This window comes from Cyberlindnera jadinii (genome assembly GCF_001661405.1).
Source record: "Cyberlindnera jadinii NRRL Y-1542 unplaced genomic scaffold CYBJAscaffold_7, whole genome shotgun sequence".
Lineage (NCBI taxonomy): Eukaryota > Fungi > Ascomycota > Saccharomycetes > Phaffomycetales > Wickerhamomycetaceae > Williopsis > Williopsis jadinii.
In genome coordinates, this window is record NW_017963658.1 from 221,867 (window position 1) to 244,021 (window position 22,155).

The 22,155-nt window shown below is 41.0% G+C and overlaps 8 protein-coding genes and 1 non-coding gene across 9 annotated transcripts; 5 read left to right on the top strand and 4 right to left on the bottom strand.

The window, feature by feature from the left end:
- Positions 1–39: 39 nt before the first annotated feature.
- On the top strand, positions 40–1,470 carry RMD1 (Rmd1p). Its single transcript, XM_020215111.1, has one exon. The coding sequence runs from the start codon at positions 96–98 to the stop codon at positions 1,284–1,286; it is 1,191 nt and encodes a 396-aa protein (XP_020070315.1). The 5' UTR covers positions 40–95; the 3' UTR covers positions 1,287–1,470.
- On the bottom strand, positions 1,346–1,968 carry HTA2 (histone H2A). The gene has a single exon (XM_020218006.1). The coding sequence runs from the start codon at positions 1,797–1,799 to the stop codon at positions 1,404–1,406; it is 396 nt and encodes a 131-aa protein (XP_020070316.1). The 5' UTR covers positions 1,800–1,968; the 3' UTR covers positions 1,346–1,403.
- A 454-nt stretch (positions 1,969–2,422) lies between these two features.
- On the top strand, positions 2,423–2,944 carry CYBJADRAFT_151348 (histone H2B family protein; the record flags this gene model as incomplete). The annotated part of the gene is made up of 1 exon (XM_020213362.1): positions 2,423–2,944. One exon carries the CDS (start codon positions 2,423–2,425, stop codon positions 2,819–2,821), a length of 399 nt encoding a protein of 132 aa, XP_020070317.1. The 3' UTR covers positions 2,822–2,944.
- A 614-nt stretch (positions 2,945–3,558) lies between these two features.
- Positions 3,559–3,630, top strand: CYBJADRAFT_t101. The gene has a single exon. It is a non-coding gene; the product is annotated as a tRNA-Gln (tRNA).
- Positions 3,631–3,898: 268 nt separating this feature from the next.
- Positions 3,899–5,365, bottom strand: PCL1 (Pcl1p). The gene has a single exon (XM_020215112.1). It carries the CDS (start codon positions 4,894–4,896, stop codon positions 3,991–3,993), a length of 906 nt encoding a protein of 301 aa, XP_020070318.1. The 5' UTR covers positions 4,897–5,365; the 3' UTR covers positions 3,899–3,990.
- Positions 5,366–7,695: 2,330 nt separating this feature from the next.
- Positions 7,696–9,870, top strand: CYBJADRAFT_173280 (uncharacterized protein; the record flags this gene model as incomplete). The annotated part of the gene is made up of 1 exon (XM_020216445.1): positions 7,696–9,870. One exon carries the CDS (start codon positions 7,696–7,698, stop codon positions 9,868–9,870), a length of 2,175 nt encoding a protein of 724 aa, XP_020070319.1.
- A 1,829-nt stretch (positions 9,871–11,699) lies between these two features.
- On the top strand, positions 11,700–15,485 carry CHS3 (chitin synthase CHS3). Its single transcript, XM_020215113.1, has one exon. The coding sequence runs from the start codon at positions 11,851–11,853 to the stop codon at positions 15,388–15,390; it is 3,540 nt and encodes a 1,179-aa protein (XP_020070320.1). The 5' UTR covers positions 11,700–11,850; the 3' UTR covers positions 15,391–15,485.
- MON2 (Mon2p) lies at positions 15,449–20,200 on the bottom strand. The gene is made up of 2 exons (XM_020213174.1): positions 20,045–20,200; positions 15,449–19,982 (listed from the first exon to the last, which is right to left on the bottom strand). Exons 1-2 carry the CDS (start codon positions 20,123–20,125, stop codon positions 15,483–15,485), a joined length of 4,581 nt encoding a protein of 1,526 aa, XP_020070321.1. The 5' UTR covers positions 20,126–20,200; the 3' UTR covers positions 15,449–15,482.
- Positions 20,201–20,235: 35 nt separating this feature from the next.
- RIM21 (Rim21p) lies at positions 20,236–22,147 on the bottom strand. Its single transcript, XM_020218007.1, has one exon. It carries the CDS (start codon positions 21,881–21,883, stop codon positions 20,372–20,374), a length of 1,512 nt encoding a protein of 503 aa, XP_020070322.1. The 5' UTR covers positions 21,884–22,147; the 3' UTR covers positions 20,236–20,371.
- Positions 22,148–22,155: the final 8 nt, after the last annotated feature.

Consider the following 22,155-nt stretch of genomic DNA (forward strand, 5'->3'; position numbering starts at 1 on the left):
GAGAAGATTACTGCAAACAGATTCTACCACACAGGTTGTGCTGTTTTCAATATATGGAAGAAGGTGGATATATAAGGAGGTGAAGTTGTGGAATAATGAGCTCATCTGAGACTTCAAGGTTGATATCAAATGATGAGCAGCCCTCAAAGGCGTCCAAACAATCACAGAATGTCATCAAACCGAGGATTCCAGAGAAGAAGCTTGGTCCTCATAGAACTTCAAGGACTTCGCAGAAGTTGAAGATCTTACCGGAGGAGCCATTGCCGGATGATCCTTCTTCCAACGATAGAGACGTCTATTCACAAGTGAGTAGAATCACAGATACATCTGCGAGAAGAGATGCAGAGAGGCTAGGTAAGAACCAAAGGTCGCTGTTACCTAGAGTCACTGCATACTGCAGTGCTGGTAGCTACAAGATGAAGGAGCTGGTAAGGTGGTTGAAAGATGGGAAACGAACACATGGTACTCATCCTAAACTGTTCGATGAGTGCCTCTACTCTCCCTTTGTGTATAAGGATTGGAGAGGTGATAAGAGAATGGATAAAGATCTCATCAGGCTAGACGATGAAGGTGGTGAAATCACCATAGACGACACACACACTGACGTTTTCATATTTGAATACGGAGTTGTCGTTCTATGGGGGTTCACACTGAGAGAAGAACAGGCGTTCCTATCAGACTTGGCCAAATTTGAGAATGAGAAACTGGCACTGGAAGACGTTCAGGTTGAAGAGTTCAACTACTACATTACCAAATCCTACCAGCCTAGAATCTACAACGATTTCATAACGCTAAGGGATGGCTCAAATTATATGATTAAACTCTCAATATCGCATGCTATTTCACAATCTGTCAAGATCTCGCTATTCGAAGAACTTGTGGATAACACCATCGAGGATACTCAGAATATCCCGCAGCAGATTGCGTCTGCTGGTAAAGTTGGTATGACAAAGGATGAAATCATGAAGAGTATTGGTGAGCTGTTTATTCTTAGAATCAACATCAACTTACATGGCTCAGTTTTGGATTCTCCAGAGATTATGTGGGCTGAACCTCAACTGGAACCGATTTATCAAGCGACAAGGGGGTACTTGGAGATTAACCAAAGAGTTGCGCTGCTTAACCAGAGATTAGAGGTTATCTCAGATTTGTTACAAATGTTGAAAGAACAACTGGGACACTCCAATGAAGAGTATCTGGAATTCATCGTAATTATCCTCGTTGGTGTCGAAGTCCTCGTATCTGTTATCAACATCATCGTTGATATCATTGCGGATCTAAAGTGAACTACAGGAAATTCGAAAATCATAAAAAACTTTAGTTATCCACCTAAAACCCCAATTATTAATGTACAAAATAACAGAATAAAACCCTTTGTAATAGAAATGTCAAACACCCACTGTTTACAACTCTTGGGAAGCCTTAGCCTTAGAGGACTTCTTTGGCAACAAGTTTTGGTGAATGTTTGGCAAGACACCACCTTGAGCGATGGTGACGTGACCCAACAACTTGTTCAATTCCTCATCGTTTCTGATGGCCAATTGCAAGTGTCTTGGGATGATACGGGTCTTCTTGTTGTCACGAGCAGCGTTACCAGCCAACTCCAAGATTTCAGCAGCCAAGTACTCCAAGACAGCAGTCAAGTAAACTGGAGCACCAGAGCCGATTCTTTGAGCGTAGTTACCCTTTCTGAGCAAACGGTGGACTCTACCAACTGGGAAAGTCAAACCTGCCTTAGCAGAACGAGATTGAGAAGCCTTTTCAGCAGATCCTGCTTTACCACCTTTACCACCGGACATTGTTTATATGTGTATTTGTTTTGAATTAAGAGATATAGAGAAACTCCTTTCCACAATCCCAAAACTTGCCCTTCTGAGATGGAGAATCCAAGCTTTTTATATAACAAAACACACTAACAAATTGTACAGCGCCTTTTATGCCTTGTGCTGTTGTTGTCGTGGTGGTTGTTTGTTTTCGTTTCCTTTGTTTACACAAATTGTATGAAACCATGCCCCCGTGCTGTGTTTTACACACCCTATTTGCGGTAAATTTCAGAATGTTGGGACTTGGCAGAAGTGTGCAAAGTTGCAGATCGCGCCTTCTGTGCTGATATTTACACCCTTAAAGCGAGTCTGTCGGTGTAAATTTTGGAATGCAATTATGTAATCACTAGAGATGTTTCCCCCTTTTCAGGAAAAACTCCCAGCGTTCTGATATTTACGCGAGCAAAGGTGTGTAAACATCAGAACGGCAGGTCTGGCACGGTTCAAAACACGCAGCGTAAACGCGTTCACTCGTGGGAATTGTGTAAACAAACCCGATTATTATAAAACGTATTGGACTTCCCACTTTCCTCTGAGCTTTGCGTCTTGACAATTGAACACTTCCCCCGTATACACACCACATTTATTAATTTTGAACAATGGCACCAAAGGCTGAAAAGAAACCTGCTTCCAAAGCTCCAGCTGAGAAGAAACCAGCTGCTAAGAAGACCTCTTCTTCCTCTGAGGGTCCAAAGAAGAGAACCAAAGCTAGAAAAGAGACTTACGCCTCTTACATCTACAAGGTTTTGAAGCAAACTCACCCAGATACCGGTATCTCCCAAAAGGCCATGTCTATCATGAACTCTTTTGTCAACGATATCTTTGAGAGAATTGCCTCTGAGGCCTCCAAGTTGGCTGCTTACAACAAGAAGTCCACCATCTCTGCTCGTGAGATCCAAACTGCTGTTAGATTGATCTTGCCAGGTGAGTTGGCTAAGCACGCCGTTTCCGAAGGTACAAGAGCTGTTACTAAGTACTCTTCTTCTACTTCCGCTTAAGTCTAGCGAAGTTGTATTTTGAGATTACTTTTTATATGTTTTATTGGGGTTTTGTATTTGGTTAGGTAATTATATTTTGTATATTAGGAAAAATCAGTTACGGTTCGTTTACGTGATCTTGTCAAATTGTAGTTTCAGCTCGTTCTGATTTGAGCTAAGGGGAACTTGCCAGGTCTTTACAAACTGCAACCAACTTGGATAGCTTCTAGAGCGCAAATGAAGCCTTTTCCTCCCCAAAAAAAACAAAGTCCAAAACCAACCCGGCCTATGGGGCTCATCGAAAACTGTTTCAAAGATATCTCAAACCAAGACACTGGGCTATTGCTGTTAGTAAATGAATGTATGTGGTCTTATAAAAGAGATAATAATACACAGTTTACTCATAACATCTAGAAACATGGAAACATCCAAATATGAATTCTTAATAGTAGATATTGCTGGTACTAATTTATTGAATTTTAATTGATTAAAGTCATTATAGCTTCTACTTTTCAGAATAAAAAAGTTATTCCAAGTTTTGGGGAAATGGTGTGTATAAATAGCAGAAATATTTTAAAAAAACACAAAACCATACAAAATATCGTGTATTATTATTAGAAGACATCCTTTTATCCATTCTTGCGAGCCAATTATGGGGATTGTTGATACATCAGTCCATAATGCACCTTTTCACCTTTATATAAAGAAAAATCACATTTCTAACGTAATAAACAGTGAAATTTCCAATTTTCGAAGATGGTTGTATAGTGTAGTGGTTATCACTTTCGGTTTTGATCCGAACAACCCCGGTTCGAATCCGGGTACGACCTGTTTTTTTTTTGGATGAAATATTAAACAAAGAACAACGATCTCTTCGTAAAATGATATTAGATTATGGCCATGGGGTCATTCAGTACTTGGTAGACATATGTGATAATGTAGATAATCAATTTTTTATGATCTGTGTGGTGATAGTTGTAACAATGTAGAACTATTTCGAGGCACTAGTAATACTGGCGTGATCCATCGACGATGTCGATATCATGATCTTTTAACCTGTTTTATTCATTAAGGTGTTCTACCAAAGCTTTTATAAATAAACCGATAAAACTTTAAACCAAACCTATATACTGTAAACCTTTTAAACCCCAAAAATCGAATTGAATAATAAAAAACTCCCCTATCTTTATTCATGCCCAGATAGATGGCAAGTACAGATCATCAAACTTTTCCTCTTGCTGTAGTACTTGCTTCTTCTGCTGACTTGGATACAATTGACAGACTTTCACATTCACTGGATATGAAGAAGAGCCTGTAGTGTCAATTGAAGAAATCGAATCCATAGAGGAAGATGAAGAAAGAGAGGAGATTGAAGATGCAGACATCGAACGACCATGTTGTTGTTGTTGTTGTTGTTGTTGTTGTTGTTGCTGATACACTGGATACTTTGTTTGGTAGTAGGCAGTTGGAGTGTCCATTGGTGAAGGCAATGGACATTTTGGTACAACGCAGTTGACCACATTTCTATGCTTGTGGATTGCACGACGATAACGTGCTGTTTGTTTCAAGTCCTGCTTGATTGGATCCAGCATTCTCTTGAGAGAACGTGCCAGCTCCTCCTCTGTCACTGTAATATCCCAGTTCATCAACTGCAGTAATTGACGCTCCATGAGGTTAACGTCTTCCAATTTGAACAGGCCATCAGTGTATCTGGTCCAGTGCTTGTTCTTTGGAGAACTATCGTTGTTGAACTTTGCAGAGATGATGAGACACGCCAAAAAAATTCTGTGAAGTGTACATGGTAAGCCTTCAGCATTCTTTGGCAACTTGGAGCTAAGTCTCTCCAAATAAACCTGCGTACACAAAAGAGTGCCAGTGTAGACATTCGTGTATCTGACGATGCGCGAGATGAATGTCATCAAAGATGGCAGTTGGTTTCTCTTTGAAGAATGTGACGAAGGTGAAGAAGGTGGTGATGGATAAGTCTTGGACTTCTTACAAGGCACCACCTTCAAGGTGACGTTGACCAAGTGGTTGATCATCTCAGGCGTAACTGGTGATTTCATCAAGATGTTTAGAGCTTGGGAGTCAGACATGGTTAGTTTCCAAAAGTATAACGAAGAGGTGGATGGTCGCTGGTACACAGAGCTTGAGACAAACCGTCGGTTACAGGAAAACAGGAATAAAGACTCAATTATATATACACAATCCACAAGAAACCTTTAAACTGTCAAGAAACGCGGTACTGATCAAAACAAATAATTATTACCTCACAATTAGATCAAATGTGTGTGTACAGCAATGTGCATCCCCCTTTGAACCTTTTGATATAACTTCTAAAGTTCCCAAACCTTTGAATTGCAACGTTGACACGCCGAAACGCGCCTGTGCGTGTCTCAACCGGATCCCCCTTGCGTGACGCGTCTCCTTCTGCTCTTTTGAGCCAACAAAGTGGACGCGTCGTGTATGGGCCTGGCCATAAATCTTGTTGTCCTTCGGAAGCGCTACACCTTACAGCTTCTTTTGAGCTCCGGACCTTCTAAGCTTAGACGTCGTGAAAGGGTCAAGCGACAAGATAGGAGGCTATGCTGAGTTGGTTTCTGTATCCCTATTCTAAACCTTTAGCAATTGTTCTCCGTGAGATCCATCTAAGCCTCTTGTGTGCATTCCGTGCTGAAGCCAATTGAAACCAAGTATGTAAAAACGAGTCTTCGAATATCCAGGCTTTGGTATTTGGTAAAGCACCGTGTAGTTGACCTTCTGAAGTATATCAACGTTGCCTTGCAAATGCGTCTGATGTATGTATAACACTTATAGCGAGCGTATATGGATTGGAACGCTTGAGTAAATTACTCACAGCTACTTTGCCAAACAGGGGATATAAGATTATGTACGGTGTACACAATAGGTTCTACACACCAGCTCTTCTCCATTTTACATGAGTTACCGGTGGTGATTACATTACCACATCGAGTAATATGTTCTCCATGTCGGTCTGGTCAGTGCCTGGTTTCCCCTGTCCAATGTTAATTTCACGCGTCGGACCAAAAGCGTGAAAGAAAAAAAATAGCCAAACCGACGCGTCGAATGCAGAACATGCCCATAAACACGCGTAATAATAGACTTATGGTAACGAAGATTAAATAGGAAACACCCATCTCAAAAAAAAGAAAAAACTGTTCAAGTAATCGGGTGTGATTTGTTTCCAGTTGCTTGCGTGCCGATCTTCGACTTGAACCTCAAAGCCTCTTCTATTATGGGTCATTGACTGATAACCTCACACACAATCACTGCTTACTCCTTCAAGTTCTAGAACAAACAGCACGCACAATGTATTGCAATTGAAACTAAAGAACAACAATTCACGAATCCGCAACCTTCTCTGGATAAGCCACCGTGGACATCTGGAGCCTCCAGCCCGTGTGATCATTATGAACCATCACAGCCTACAGGTCCTAAAAAACACGAATCCTCTCGAAGAGTTTTGCCCTAACAAAAAAGAAAGCTGCGAAGATAAAAATTTCGCAAAGAAATAGCGCCGATGAAATTTTTGCGCTGGCGGAGACGACGAAGTATAAAAAATTTTTTCCGCTTTTCGATTTCTTTCCATTTTCACAACTTTTATCTTCTCTTCTTCATCATTCTATAAACTAAATGACTTGAAGGGTAAGTTTTTCTTCTCCTGGCGCTTGTGTGTGGGAGGGCTTTTCAAAGATAAACATGCTAGTTGAAATGACGAGAAAAAAGCTGTGCACCAGTCCGACATCTGGAACAAGTACTCCCAGGATATGAGGCATTAAGTATACCCAAATTTCTGATCCTTTGCATGTTTTCCTTGTTGAGCTTCTTACTTACACATGTCTGTGTTTCTGATTTGGCAACTAACAGGTTTATAGATCATGTATATTTTGTTTAAATGGAATGTATCTCTGAATTGAATTCTGAACTCTTGTAGATCACTAGGCCGCAGTGCTGTCATTTTTCACTCTGGACTAGAAGCTGAAAGTGAAGCTGGGGTCATACCAACCAAGTAGACCAAGACTGTTGAGGCTTTGAATAGACACGTGGCTTATCCACAACATACAAAGTTGTGTAAATAATGCCTTTGTCGTCTACAGCAATGGTCCCACTTTGTTCCCGTAGAGAACCAGACCTGTGTTGATGTTCTATTCGGGGCCTAGTTTCGTCAAGTGACCCAAATGCCCAGACTCAGGCTGTGTACCAACTAACATAAGATTTGGTCCCAACATCGGCGTAAGGAAAGTGCAAGACCGAAAGGCCCACTTGAGGAAGTGCTTCATAATGTTGGGGGCTCAAAGCTTCGTTTAACCCTATTATGTCCGTTTGAAGAGAGCACGCTCCATCCACTGCAACTACTCCTATATAAGACAGCTATTCATTACGTTTAGAGCTTAAAGTATAATGGATAATGGGCCTTCAAGCTTGACCCTTCGGATAGGGAACTCCACACAGGAGTATGGTGTAACTTCGGTGTCGTAAGTTGTATGCTAGGCCGAGCAGATGGTGATGATGTTGGGGTGTTTTGTGACACAGAGCCCCCAAACTTGGATCAACAGACCACAACACCAATACACTTGATCAGACCGTATAAGGCAAAGCACTCCAATCAGACCATAAATGGTGAATTGTTTAAACAAGGGATATGTACGAGGTTCTAGGCGATGTCTATTGACGAGGATAATTTCCAAGCTATGAGCTGTATTATTACCAAGAAACATCAAGGCGATTGTTTGGAAGTAAGAGCTATGCATATACAATGTGGGCTCCAATGAACCTTCTTTTACGAAGCTTAGTATAAATAGGCTGGTTGAATTCCAATTTCTGAGGATGCGAGCTTATCTTTATTGTATTGTAACGATACTGAGTACGCTATTATGAATCAAATCATTCGTCTGACGGCTCTCATTGCTTCCTTTATCCTTTCCGTTAAAGCTTCAGCGCACGCTAAGGCCAATGCTGATGCAATTGCAATTGCAGAATCTCTTCCATGGGCGAGGGCAAATTCCCACGCTGCTTCTGCTGCCAAATCTTATGCTCAAGCCTATGCAAATGCTCTGTCAATTGGCTATCCAGATCCTGAAGCCTATGCTTTGGCACAATCAGAGGATCAATGTGCCACCATCGCATGTCATGCCTCTTGTGGACTGATGATCATTGAGGGTCAAAGATGCTCGTTGAATACGGAAAACAGTTTTTGGGGTCCACATAATTCTACTTGCCTGTGTGCTCCGGACTCCCCATTCTTGGAATACTACCCTCCTTGTATGGAATGTGGTTGGACTCTCTGGAAGTACTATTCGGCTTATGTGATAGAGGCACTGCAAGCTTGCGAGACTCTGAGTACTGAACCAACGGGTACGTCGAGATGCTCAACGACGTTGACAGATATATATACACCTGATTGGGAGATTGATGCTTGTCTCTATACAGGAGGGTGTGAAACAACCACCACCAGGGCTGCTGATACTGATACATTACCTGATACTCTGTATACAGAAGAGACAACTTTAACAGAGGGCGAAGAAGAAATAGAAGATACCCAAACTTCATCAGAGCTCGATTCCACAGAGGACAGCAGAGGGACCATTACAGAGACCACCGGAGAGACCACCGGAGAGACCACCGGAGAGACCACCGGAGAGACCACCACACCCGAAGATACAGGTACTCCAGACATTACCACTCTAGCTGAACCGATATTCACCGGAGAGCTTCTCTCTGGAAACGTTCCAGAATGGTCCATCTCAGTTCCCGGAACACTAGGCCCTTGGTCGAATATTGATATTAAAATCACAAAGAATGATATGAACAACATGTTTGAATACTCTCATGCTTCCGTATTTGTCAATGGTATTGAAGAACCATCAGCAACAATAGCCATTACTCCAGATTCCATTGCTATCTCTTTAGATCGCATCATTGATGAGGATGGTGATTTCGTTGTTAATTTCCGAGGTATAGTGGATAAAGGGAATTCTTGGACTTCCAACGCACGCATTACCATCACCACTTTTGACGACGAGGGATTAAGGGAGAAAGCTGAAGTTGTTTATGAGCTTTCTTCAACCATCTCAAGTAATATCCCTGGAAAAGAAGAGTCAATAACCTCGAAATCAACTCTATCTGATGTAGCAACAACAATTATTACAACGAAATCCTGTGATGATGATGAGATATGCTATGAATTTCTTGTGATTACAGGTGTTACCGTCGTTGTGACAACACTAGAAGGGCTGGCGACTAGTTATACCACATATTGCCCGATCGAGTCTGACACAGAGATCAAACCAACACAAGACGAAAATGTCACTATTATCACCACATGCGAAACACATATTTGCTACGAAGTTACAGCAACTTCTGTTGAAATAGCTCCGACAAAACCCCATGAAGTCAAAGAAACGTTACATGTGGGAACTAGCGATTCTCTGGATGCTGAAGGAGAAGAAGAGTACGTATATGAAAATGGAGAGTATGAGATCTGCGAGCCGGATGATGAAGATGACAGTGTAGGTGATGATACTGAAGGTGATGATACTGATTCTCCTAGTGTTATGGATAGTGTCATCCGTACTGGTACCAGCACTGTGGCTATTGTTGATGTTACTGCTGATACTACTGCTGATATTACTGCTGATATTACTGCTGATATTACTGCTGATGTTACTGCCGATGTTACCACTGATGTTACTGCTGATGTTATCGCTGATACTACTGATGTTACTGCTGATGTTACCGCTGATACTACTGATGACACTGCTGATGACACTACTGATGTTTATACTGGAGGTGAAACCGTTGTTGCAGTTCAGAGACCAGAAGATCAACTAGGTCATAAAACTATCGTCAGCGAACAACAAACTCTCGCCAGTACTGAACAACCTCTCGTCAATGAACAAGAAACTTCGAGAGGACCTGATACCTCTTCCGAGGTCCACGCTACTGAAGCTGTTTCCACAGATGTTGTCCTCACTGTGTTTGACGGAGGGGCAACAAACCTTGCCAGCTTAGCCTTGACATCATTTTTGATGGGTATTCTCTTGTTTTAACTCAAATATTGAATTGTATTTCCTCTTTATTTTTTGAAAAGTAACCATTATTGCAACCTGTAGCTTCTTGATGTCTTTCTCGAAAGAGATGCGATAGGTGTTGATGGAACAATTGTGGGTTTTGGAAGAAAACCGAGGCTTCAGAATGACCAACAAGCAGGATGTAAGCGTGGTACCGGGGTTTTTTACTTGGTTATTGATCTGCAACGAATATTGCAGCCTGCATCACGCCTGGTGTGTCCCGTTGACTGTTGAAGAGGGAAGATTGAAGAGTTTTTCATTGATCTTCACCTTGCGTTGACGCACCACTACAGGAAGCTTGAATTACTGCGTAGAGTATTAATTGAATAAAAGAACGCGCAGTTAGGAATGTATTCGTGGTGAAATAATCTGTTTGTATGTCAGTAATTCGTTATCTCGTCGTTTCTTTTCTTCTCCACGCAATTATAGACCTAAGATTCGTTGATATATATGTATAAAAGGTGTGTAGATATGTAAGACTGCCCTATAATTTAAATATACATACCCTTTACAAGATATACATATATTCTGAATCCTGGAGTATATTGTCTCTTACGAGATTGCTAAAAAGGGCTTCGAAGGAATTCTGAGGTTGATTTAGGAATGCTCGAAAAGCTGGATGCAATGCAACGGTTACGCCGCATCCCTTGTTGATCTTCAATTATGGGACAAGAAGGGGGAAAATTGGAAGAAGCAGATCGTGTATTTTAGATAGAATTAATATTGGCAGGCCAATTTGCAGTTTTAGCGGAATATTTATTTATATAAGTAGGAACAGAAGCACTCACACTCATCAAATATTGATGTACAATCGTCATTAGGGTTCAATGCTGCCGGAAAACTTACCTACAGAGATACGAAAGTTTCCTAGAAATACATGGAGATTGGTTAAGCTTCGAGAGAGGTACTTTCGATTAATTGATGAAGCTAATGACAGTGGCGCAAAAGACTTTGAGAGAGAGTCATCGATAGCTGATAATTCGATTGCTTCATCCTTTGATGACTCTTTGTTGAAGTCATCACGGATTTCTGATAGAACAGGTGCGTTGATTATGGGACCTAGTTGTACTGGAGAGAGTTTGCTGTCAGAGTTGACGATAAGCGAGGGTTCTTCGCTGATTATAGATTTCGATAATAAGGCTCTAGACTGAACAAACCTATCAAGAGATATCCTGACTTTGCTGATGGACTGTAATTATGCACTACGATGCAATAATTGGCCTCTGCGTAAGAATTGAAATGTGAGAGATTGACACTACGTAGACAGATCAACTAGAATGTTGGTGTCTGAACCCATTACCTGACCATACAAGCCACATAAAGAAAGATATCCAGTAACTGTATGAGAATCTCCACAATCTTTGAGTAAGTTGTTTGGGACTGACATGTCATCTTGACGTTGATGATATTGAACTGGTTCTGCTGTATTGGTCCCTTGTGAAACAAGATAACGCATTTATGAATTCAGAAGGCACTTCTCCAAGGCTCGGGAGCAGGCGCCGGTGACTACTGTGTTGAGACCTTGGCACCTCTGTTGTTAGCCACCAAAGTATTTGGTCTATTATTCAGCTAGTCCCCGGTACTGGTGTTGTGAATAGGCCTCCACTACTACTACTACTGCTACCGCTTAGTAAGCAACTTCTTTGAATGATTTGTTTACGTTTTTTCACGTTTCAGTTTTAGGCAGAAGCGCACGGCTGTTCTTTTTTTACCTTCGTCGAGACAAAAAACTTTCCCCTTCTGGTAAATTTCACTATTTTTGGCGCTTTTCCCTCTTTTGTTTACCTTAAAATACAACAGATCTAAAGGGAAAATTAGCGAGCAGTGAAAAGGAGACGTTTTTGTGGTCTTTGCTCAAAGGACTTTTACATAAAAAGGGTAAACAACAAGTTCTGTTGCTATATAAAACACACAAGACCTCGTCATTTCATTGCTTGAAACGTTGGATCCGCTATCGCCATGTTCCATCGAGACGGATCTATCAAGAGAAACAACTCGAAGAGGAAGCAGCGTTACGATACCTTTGACGATGAGGCGCTTCTGCCACATTCACAGTCACATAGCAGTGGTCTGGAGAGGAAGGTCTCGTTGGTGAGACCGGAAAGAAACAACTTGAACAACCCGGAGAATCCGCACTATTACTATGCACAGGTTGCTGCTCAAGAGCAGGATCACTTGCAGGTGAACCCGTCCAGCACTGGTGTTGATCCTATTGCGCTGGATCGTTCTGCTAGTAAAGGGAGCAGAACGTCGAGACTGAGGCTGCCCGAAGAAGAGGATGAGCTAGTGGGGGCGTCTGGCGATGCCACGACGACGGGGATTGAGCTTAATGATTTGTCCAACGAAGACTCCGAGACTTCGTATTCCGGCCCATCTAAGGGCAGAACAGTGTACGGGTTGAACGATGAGTATGAAAGTCCCTTTAAAAGCTCAGGAATCGGGAGATCTGCATCTTCAAAGAATGCAAAATCTGCTAAGAAATCATCGGAAAACAAAGAGGAGAAGAAATTATCATTTTGGAGGTTGTACTGTTATGTCATCACCTTTTGGGCTCCAGGATCGATTTTAAAGCTGTTTGGAATGCCTAAGAAAGATCAGCAAATGGCTTGGAGAGAAAAAATTGCATTGATCACAGTTATCTTATACATGGGTACTTTTGTTGCCTATTTGACGTTTGGATTTACACGTACGGTGTGCGATAGCAGCACTTCAAGATTAAGGAATAACGAGATTAATTCTGGTGTATTAATCATCAACGGTAAAGCATACGATTTGACAAGTTCGTCACATCCTGCTGCAGCGGGAATCACTGCAGGTACCAACGTTTTATACCCTCCAATTAACGCTGGTGGAATGGATGCCTCATTCTTATTCCAGAACGTCAACGGTAACTGCAGAGAACTGATCACTCCAAGAGATAACTGTACCATTCCAAATGATGATGGCAACTTGGCCTGGTATATGCCATGTAAGTTGTTCGAACACGATGGTTCAAGTACTCCAAACTTTACCTATAACGGATATTACGATGGATGGGCTTGTCATACTTCACAATCCGCAAGAGATGCTTATTACGGATTGACCAGCGTTGGTGACGTTTATTTCACATGGGATGACGTTAAAAACTCTTCAAGAAACTTGGTTGTTTATTCTGGAAACGTGTTAGATTTGGACCTCATTGATTGGATCCAGTACACTGATCTTGAATACCCAGCATTGTTTGACGAGTTAAAGGAATCCGATATGGCTGGATACGATGTATCGCTTCTGTTGGCAAATTCGGCTGATAAAAGAGCCGCAAGATGCTTGTCTGAAATTGTCAAAGTTGGTGTTGTAGATTCCGAAAGCGTTGGTTGTATAGCTTCAAAAGTTGTGCTTTACGTTTCATTGGTGTTCATCTTGTCTATTGTTGTTGTGAAATTTGCATTTGCCTGCTATTTCAAATGGGTTGTTGCTCCAAGACAAGGTGCAGACATCGTTGACTCAAAGACAATGAACGAAAGGGACAACGAAAGAGAGGATTGGGCTGAAAATGAGTATTCTTTGGGACCAATCAGTGAACCGAACTTGACTAAGCGTTCGTCGAGATTGGACTTCCTTAAGAACAACAGATTAAGCATGTACGATCTTGATCAAATCGCAGACGGTGATACAAATATGTATAATTCAAGTGATAGTGGAATGACAACAATGGCTCTTCAAGCGGCAAGACAGAATCAAATGGAGGCTAGGAACAGAACACTCACGAGACGTACTTCTCATTTGGATCTGACGCCATTTGGATCTAAAAATCCATCAGTATCAAATCTCAATGCAATGATGGAAATCAACGACTTGGACCCAGATGTTATTCATCCAAATGTTGTTCCCCAACCACCAGCAAATTTCCAACCCTTTGGTTATCCGTTGGCCCACACTATGAACCTAGTCACTTGTTATTCCGAAGACGAAGCCGGTTTGAGAACTACACTTGACTCCATCGCAACAACAGACTATCCAAACTCTCATAAGTTGATTGTTATTCTTTGTGACGGTTTGATCAAAGGTTCGGGTAACGATAAAACTACACCTGATATTGCATTGTCAATGATGACAGATTTTGCAGTTGAACCGGAGAATGTTCAACCGTATTCTTACGTTGCTGTGGCACAAGGTACCAAGAGACACAACATGGCAAAGGTATATGCTGGCTTCTACAAATACGATGCTGCTACAGTACCCCAAGAGAAACAACAAAGGGTGCCAATTATCTGTATTGTAAAGTGTGGTACTCCAAGTGAGGCTAACTCCGCTAAACCAGGTAACAGAGGTAAACGTGATTCACAAATCATTTTGATGTCATTCTTACAAAGAATCAAATTTGATGAAAGAATGACAGAGTTGGAGTATGACATTTTGCTTAACATTTGGAAGGTTACTGGATTGCTTGCTGATATGTATGAGATTGTTCTTATGGTTGATGCTGACACAAAGGTTTATCCAGATTCTTTAACACATATGGTTGCATCTATGGTCAAAGACCCTATGATCATGGGGCTCTGTGGTGAGACAAAGATTGCCAATAAACGACAATCATGGGTTACTGCAATTCAAGTCTTTGAGTACTTCATTTCACATCATCAGGCAAAAGCTTTCGAATCCGTATTTGGAGGTGTTACTTGTTTACCAGGTTGTTTCTGCATGTATCGTATCAAGGCTCCAAAATCTTCCGATGGATATTGGGTTCCTATCTTGGCCAACCCTGATATTGTGGAAAGATACTCTGACAATGTTGTTGATACTTTACATAAGAAGAACTTGTTGCTATTAGGTGAAGATCGTTTCCTTTCCACTTTGATGTTGAGGACTTTCCCAAAGAGAAAGCAAGTGTTTGTTTCCAAGGCTGTCTGTAAGACTATCGTTCCTGATAAATTTAAAGTGTTGTTATCTCAAAGAAGACGTTGGATTAACTCAACAGTCCATAATTTGATGGAGTTGGTTCTTGTCAAAGATTTGTGTGGTACGTTTTGTTTCTCCATGCAATTCGTCGTTGGTATAGAATTGATCGGTACGTTGGTTTTACCAGCAGCCTTGACCTTTACTCTTTACGTTGTTATTGTGGCTATTGTTTCCAAACCAACCCCTGTTCTTTCTCTTGTTCTTTTAGCTATCATTCTTGGTATTCCGGGATTACTCATTGTTGTAACAGCATCACGCTGGTCATACTTGGGTTGGATGGTGATCTACCTTGGTGCCCTTCCAATTTGGAATTTTGTTCTTCCTTCTTATGCATACTGGAAGTTTGACGATTTTAGTTGGGGTGAAACCAGAACCATCGCTGGTGGCGATAAAGGCCACGAAGATGAAGGTGGTGACTTTGATCATTCCAAGATTAAAATGAGAAGATGGAAAGAGTTTGAAAGAGAGCGTTTAGCAGAAAGTGATGGTCTCGCGGTTCCACAAAGCACTTGGAATCCAGCAGATCACAAGGGACCTTATGTTGAAGTGGATGAGGCTTAAGAAGGCCGATTGGCGTCCATTTTGACTTATTATTTACATTTACATTTAGTTTCTTTATTTTTCTTATAGAAGCAAAGATACTATATGAAGCATTATCTATTTGAAATCTTGTAGAATTCAGCAGTAATTCTGTTCAATAGATCACCGCAGTTGCTCAATCTTCCGATAAATTGATGGTTATCTAGAATTAACGGAAAAATTTTCAAGAGAGGTTCATATGGAGTGGTATTTTGCCCTTCTAACGACTTTAACAAGTTGTGCAATGAATTCAATGTAGTTTCTAATTCCTTTTGTTGAATTGAGGCAACTGGTGCATGGTTGAGAAGCTTCTGGGAACCCGAAAATCTTTTGATGATCATTACCAAACGACAAAGCATATATGGAAGTGCAATAGTAATCAATTTTTCTGGTCTGTCAAATCGACAGAAGGAGAATAGATCTGTCAAACATACAAGTCTGAATGATATCTCTGAAAGTGGTTCTACCGGCGCCGTAGAGTAGTCTTCAATAGAGAATTTTAAGAGAGCACTTGTGATCTCTGAAGGTGAATTGCAGTTATCGAAAAGGTAGGCCTCAAGTTCGTTGTTCTCATACAACAGAGAGGATTTCAGAGTCGAAGAGATAACCTTTTCAACCAAGTCAGCTGTCAGAGTATCTTGGTCTAGGTGGTCTATAATGACGTTCTTTATTCCTTCATGGAATTCAACACTAACCTTCTCATCAAAGTGAATATTTTTGTAGGGAAGGTTTGTCAAATAAGCATCGATCACCAAGTGCCATACACCATAATCGGACTCAGAATGACTCAGCAATGGAGCAACCTTATTAGAAAGGCACAGAAAAAGATCGAAACTCGCTTTCCAGAGTCCAGATGCGTCTATTCTCGATGAGTGGTCCGAATCCTCAGATTCATATGTGAACACCTCAATCAAGGATCTGAGTATTTTCGAAACAGTCTTCTTTTCAAGCAAACCAGACAGATCCTTAACCGCATATAGCTTTTTCCTTAAAAACCTCAAACCTTCGACACTAGCCGGAATGAAGCATGGAACCTCTTTTACGTTCACATTGGACAATTTTTTTAAGATTCTAGTCCTGGTTTGGAAAGGTAATAAGATGATAGATGAAATCTGGGACAAAACGAGATCGTCATTATCGTTTGAATCAAGCAATTCCAAACACTCTAAGACTGCAGATTGAAGCTTTGTTGGGGTTTCAAAGTCAGAAGTATAAGTTGGTAAGAATGGGAAACGGATGGCGTTGTTGAAGATGGAGAGCGTCTTTTCAATTTCAGACCTTGACAACGTTTCTATTGACGATATGAGCGTAAAACAATTCATCAGCTGTACCAAATTCTCTTGATAGAGATTAAGATCGGTAGACACGTATTTGATTGGTTGGGATGACCAGAATTCAAACAATAGCGGAAAGTTGAACACAGCTTCAGAGTTTTTACTGAGTTCACAAACCTGGAAAAATGATTTATAGGTGACATCAGTCAATTTTGGAACCTCAATCAGCACATACTTATTAAAGTATTTCAAAAGAGCACCCAGATAAGTTGATTTTCTCAACTGGAATAGGAATCGGCAATAAATATCCGTGACCCCCTTGATAACAATGATATTGCTATCTATGAATGTACGAACAGCTTCATTATCAGTAGCCGAGATATCAACTTCAGTTTGTAGCAATCCTTGAAGAACAACATGAAATGTCTTTTCCCAATTTAAACATGATCCGTGAGAGTCCACAATTCTGAAGAAAGTTTGGATCGCACCATTCTTCATCTCTGACCTTGGGTCTTTTGCAACACTTACAAGACTCCCAAGAGCATAAAGCCATAAACAATGCACAACAACAAATTTCGTTTCACCAGACTCAATGAGTTTCAGTAGATCTTCTTTGCTCTGAACTGAGAAAGAGGTCTCGGCACTATCTACCACACTGCCACGATAGTACTCTGACAACAACCAATAATAACTCACAGCTGAAAATGAAATATTGAGGTCAAAAGTTTGAGAGCAAAACCTTTCCAATACATCGATAACGTCCTTTGTCGCCTTCAGGGGAATCGATTGAAGGAAATCATTCATCACTAGTTGAAGTATTTCAAAGGAGGATTTCAAGAGCTGCTTCTGCGATTGTACATTTTGAGTTTTTTCAAAGTACGCAAATGGGCTGCCAATGATATGAACAATTATCTCCCAAGATACAGTGAACTTAGCACCATAACGATCTAGCAGTTCATGCAAAGTCTTTAAAGTGCCGTGAATAATATCCGAATCAGCTGTTGAAATATAATCGGTATTCTGAGTTTCTAAGATCTTATCCACAACTTCCGAGAATGATTGAAATAATTGTTTCTCCAAGGCAGCACTATCAACACTATTGGAGTCAAAACCAACTTTAGCAATCTCCAAGATACTCGAGTTAAAAGTCGATGAAGCAATCACTCTGAGTTCTGGTGTGGCCTTACTTGTGGTAATGATGTCTGATAGAAAGGAGGCGAGTAATTTCCAATCCTCACTGGAGGCCTGTAAATATCTTGTAGCGTTCAGTCTGGAAAGGATGTCAATTTTTCGAAGGAAGAAATCTCTATTGTAAACACAAAGAACAAAATCATCTATGAATGGCTCTGTAGAGACCACGTCGCTCAAGACAGCTTCTTTACCCAAAGTGACAACCATCTGTACAAAATCTTGATAATCACGAGGCTCATAAGCCGTTGTACTCTCGTCAAGCTTAGTCAAAGAATTTTCGACAAGTTTCAAATCAACCGCTGCCAGATCAGGCTTTGGTGGGACATCTCTCAAACCAAGGTATGGTGATGGACCCTTGATAAAGTAATCAAACCATTGAAAGGTAATAAGGATAAACCTCAAACTCTCTTTCAAAACCGGTCCCAATGAGACAGTTAAGCTTATCAAAGCCCTAAAACATATAACATGTCTTGTATTCAGATATCTCTGAGGAAGCTTCATCTTCTTCATCTGAGATGGGTGTGAAAATGCGTTGATGGCCTCTGTTACGGTACCAGCGATCGTTTCACTCACAGATGCTCTCTTATTCTTAACAACGTTACTAATCGTTGCTATGGAGAACATTAGAAGCAGAGAGTCTCTTTCCTTTGACAGGCCGAGGAATCCAGCCGCATGGCACAGTTTTTGTAAAGCTCTAATTAGGGAATGGAACACATCATTGCCAAAACATGAGTACAAAAATTCGGTCCCTATCGTTACCAAGCTTCTTGCATTGTTTTTAATCAGAGATTTGAGTTCTTTGACACTTTTAGAGTTGTTTGTTTCATCCTTCAAGAACACAAAGCTTCCCTCACCAGATGTGGAAAGCTTCAAAGCCTCTTTCCCAACACCTTCACAAAGGTTGTTAGTACATGTGAGTATTAAGAACAATGTGTACGCTTTCGGAGGTTGGGGTGCTTCATTCTTGTCCAATATTTCCATAAAACGAACTTTTGGAGTAGAGTTTGCCACTGTTAACGCGACTGAAGGGAGTGGAATGGTGACAATTTCATTACTGTTCAGCAAAGCTTTCACCCAGCTCTCGCTCAAGATCTCAGAACAAACGGCCAGAAATTCAGTAATAATTTCTTTCTTGTCCTCTCCAAAGTCATAGGTTTTGTAAATGCTCATAGTTAAAGCAGAATCACTTAATATAGAAGAAAAAATCTCAAGTGAAAGAACCTTTTTCCATATTGGCAAACTTGATTCAGAGGTAATTGCATGGGTCAACAAAGAGAGAATCACTTCTGCCTCAATTTCTAGAATCGAGAGTTGCGACTTTATCAACAGCAGTACGATTCTTGCCACTCTGACGACAATGGTAAATTGCCTTTGGTTTGCAAAAGTTCTGAGAAGTAATGGTGTTAACCTGGTTCGCAACAAGAAACCAAGTTCGACGTGCGATAGGAACAAGTCTTTAAAGTTTGTGAGTACCATTTCTAATAGTTCGAACCCAAATGACTCTGGGACTGTATTTTTTGGAAGAAACTCAGGCTTCTGATGTTCAATGAGTGAGCAAAGATCAGAGAACACCCTGTAAACATCATATGAATTTCTTGAAATATCCAAAGTTTGTCCCTCATCAATTGTTACTGAGACCTCTTTCAAAACCTCTGGATTTTTATCCTCATCACAGACTTTCTCAAAGAGAGATAGTACGATTTGCTGCTCTGTAGCAGATGCCGTATTCATAACCATGGTAACTTTGCTTGGAGTCTGTAACATAGCACACACCTGGAGAAGCTTTACGACGAGATCTCCGTTGAAGAACTCACCATAAACCATGAAGAACATTGGAAGGATTTGAAGAACTTTCAATTGTATGTCTACCGCAAGATGCGTTGCTTCAATAAGCGCATCCAATAGGATATCGATCTTAGAAATCGGCACAGCCCTCGCCTGTATCAGCTTTTGAATAGACGGGATTGCAATAGAGCTAAACTTTGCATTTCTTGATGAACATGACAACAAAAAGGGTGTAATGAAATCAGAATTTTGAGACAGCTGTTTCAAGCGATCCTCTTCAGTACCAGAAAGTCCTCCTAAAATAGCAATTGATCTTTCTGCAGCCTTAAATTCATTCTGTTAGTACAGGTGCACTTAGGTCTTATAGATTTCAATTGAGAACTTACATGCTTAATTTCAGCATTTCGTCTTCTAGTTTCAGATATCAAGTTCTGCAGCTCCACATTGAGGTACGAAATAGTTGACATATCGGATGCAAATGCCTGATATAGCAGCTGGGTTCTATACTATTAGTTGTTGATGTTGTTATTCTTGATTGTTATTGTTGTTGAATTCGCGAGGTTGGGAAATCGCACTCCCCCCCGCTCAAGCCGGTGTCCGGGTGTTCGAAATGACGTATTACCAACCCACTTATGAATGTTTATGACGACAAATATAAACCACACCCATTTCATAAATCTGGGCTAAATAAACCATCCAATACTATATAAAAATCATGAATCATTACTATTAGTTCTCCACTGGTCCATATCTCTTGATGAACCTTCATTTAGGCTTAGAGGGGAATCATAGTCCGTTCTCCCCGTGGATTCCAAGCTCATTTCATTGTCGCTATCACACACAACTTCCTTATTAGAATAAACAAATACTTCTTTTCTCGTATTAGTGAGAAGTTTTTTCTTTCTTGCATCTTCCTCTCTGCTGTTAGCACTTACAGATCGTGGTACGGCCAAACCGTACGCAATGATCTGATCTGTAAAGTATAATAAGGTATCTGATGTGTACTGAAGAGTGTCCCTCAGCCTTTTGCGCATTTTACCCGTTGCTGAATACAGAGGACTAGTCCCCTTCGCATTTTGTAACTCTGGGGAAGGATTACTCGATCCACCAGGCTGGTCATTATCGTCTGGTGTTGTTCTGTTTTCCTCTGTATCGTTTATGAGTCCATATCGAGTAATGTCATGGTACTCCTCCTCGTATATTGGTCTCCCCAATATACCCTCAGTTTGTTGACGACGTTCAAGAGCATGCAACCTGTTTATCCATTCCCACGGGATCACAGTGACACTGACATAAATTGTTGTATTGAATACTTCGGACAACTCTGAAACCCACACATCTGCAATATCAGCGACAAAAAAGGCAAACTGAAAGTTTATAGTTAGGAAAGTGAGTATTGTTAGAAGTACTATATCTTTGTGGAAGATGAATCTCCTTTTCCCAACACCGTAGATAATGATCAGTCCACAGTACATCATCGAAAGTGCAATTCTTAATAGGTACGTGAAAGCAGGCAAGATTGAGATGTCAGAGTCAACAGTTTGATCAAAGTTTGAAAATGATGAAACACCCCAGATAACTTGTGCTGATATGAGTAATGTTCCACCAAGTATGAATCCTGCTCTTTTCTCCTTCACCCTATTGAATAGTCTCATAATCACCTGGACCTGAGCAAATTGCGCAACCAAAACCACAACAAAGTCAATACTTCCAAATACGCTATCATCTTGAAGTTCATCCAATAACTCCTCACCTGATGCATAACCCAAGTCGTGTTGCCTGCTAAGCTCTACTATACCTCTGCTGAAGAGAATAATCAAGTTTACAGACCCCAAGAAACTGGAAACTCTGAGAAGCCAACTGGGCCTTTGCGTGTGGTTAGTGAAAACGATTATGGTCATAAAGATACAAATCACCGTGGCTACCGTGAGGGAGTATATGAGGGGATAGACACTGTACTTGAAACTTCCAGTCTCTGTCTGTGTAAACTGCCTCCACTGTTCCTGAGCAAAGGGTAAATGTTCAGCACCTATAGATGAAAACGTCGATAATAGAGGAGCTTTCGAATAACAACGGGGTGTATAATAAGCATAATCAGCAGATTGTATCTCATGCCTAGCATTTGAAAATATGAGAAACCCATCACCAAGCTCTAACCCTTCACAGATCTGGTACTCCGCTCTCTGTTGTGGATATCTCCATACCACGCTGGAACCAAACACCATTGGACAGGGGCCTTCCTTTTGTAAACTTTCGAATTATTGACCACGATGAGCTGGGAAGTTATGCTATGTTGACTATCTGTTAAGTACCGAACGTGATCTAATAACACCAAAGATACGCTTCAGCTTAGAACTCCGAACGCACCTGTGACGTTTATCAGTAATTCCAAGGCCTGTTCATGTGGTTTTTATACTCAGCTCGCCTTCTTCTTTGGGATATTTGTTTCGCAATTTTCTCCCTCTCCTTCCAGCGGCTTGGTGTGTATGTTTTCCGC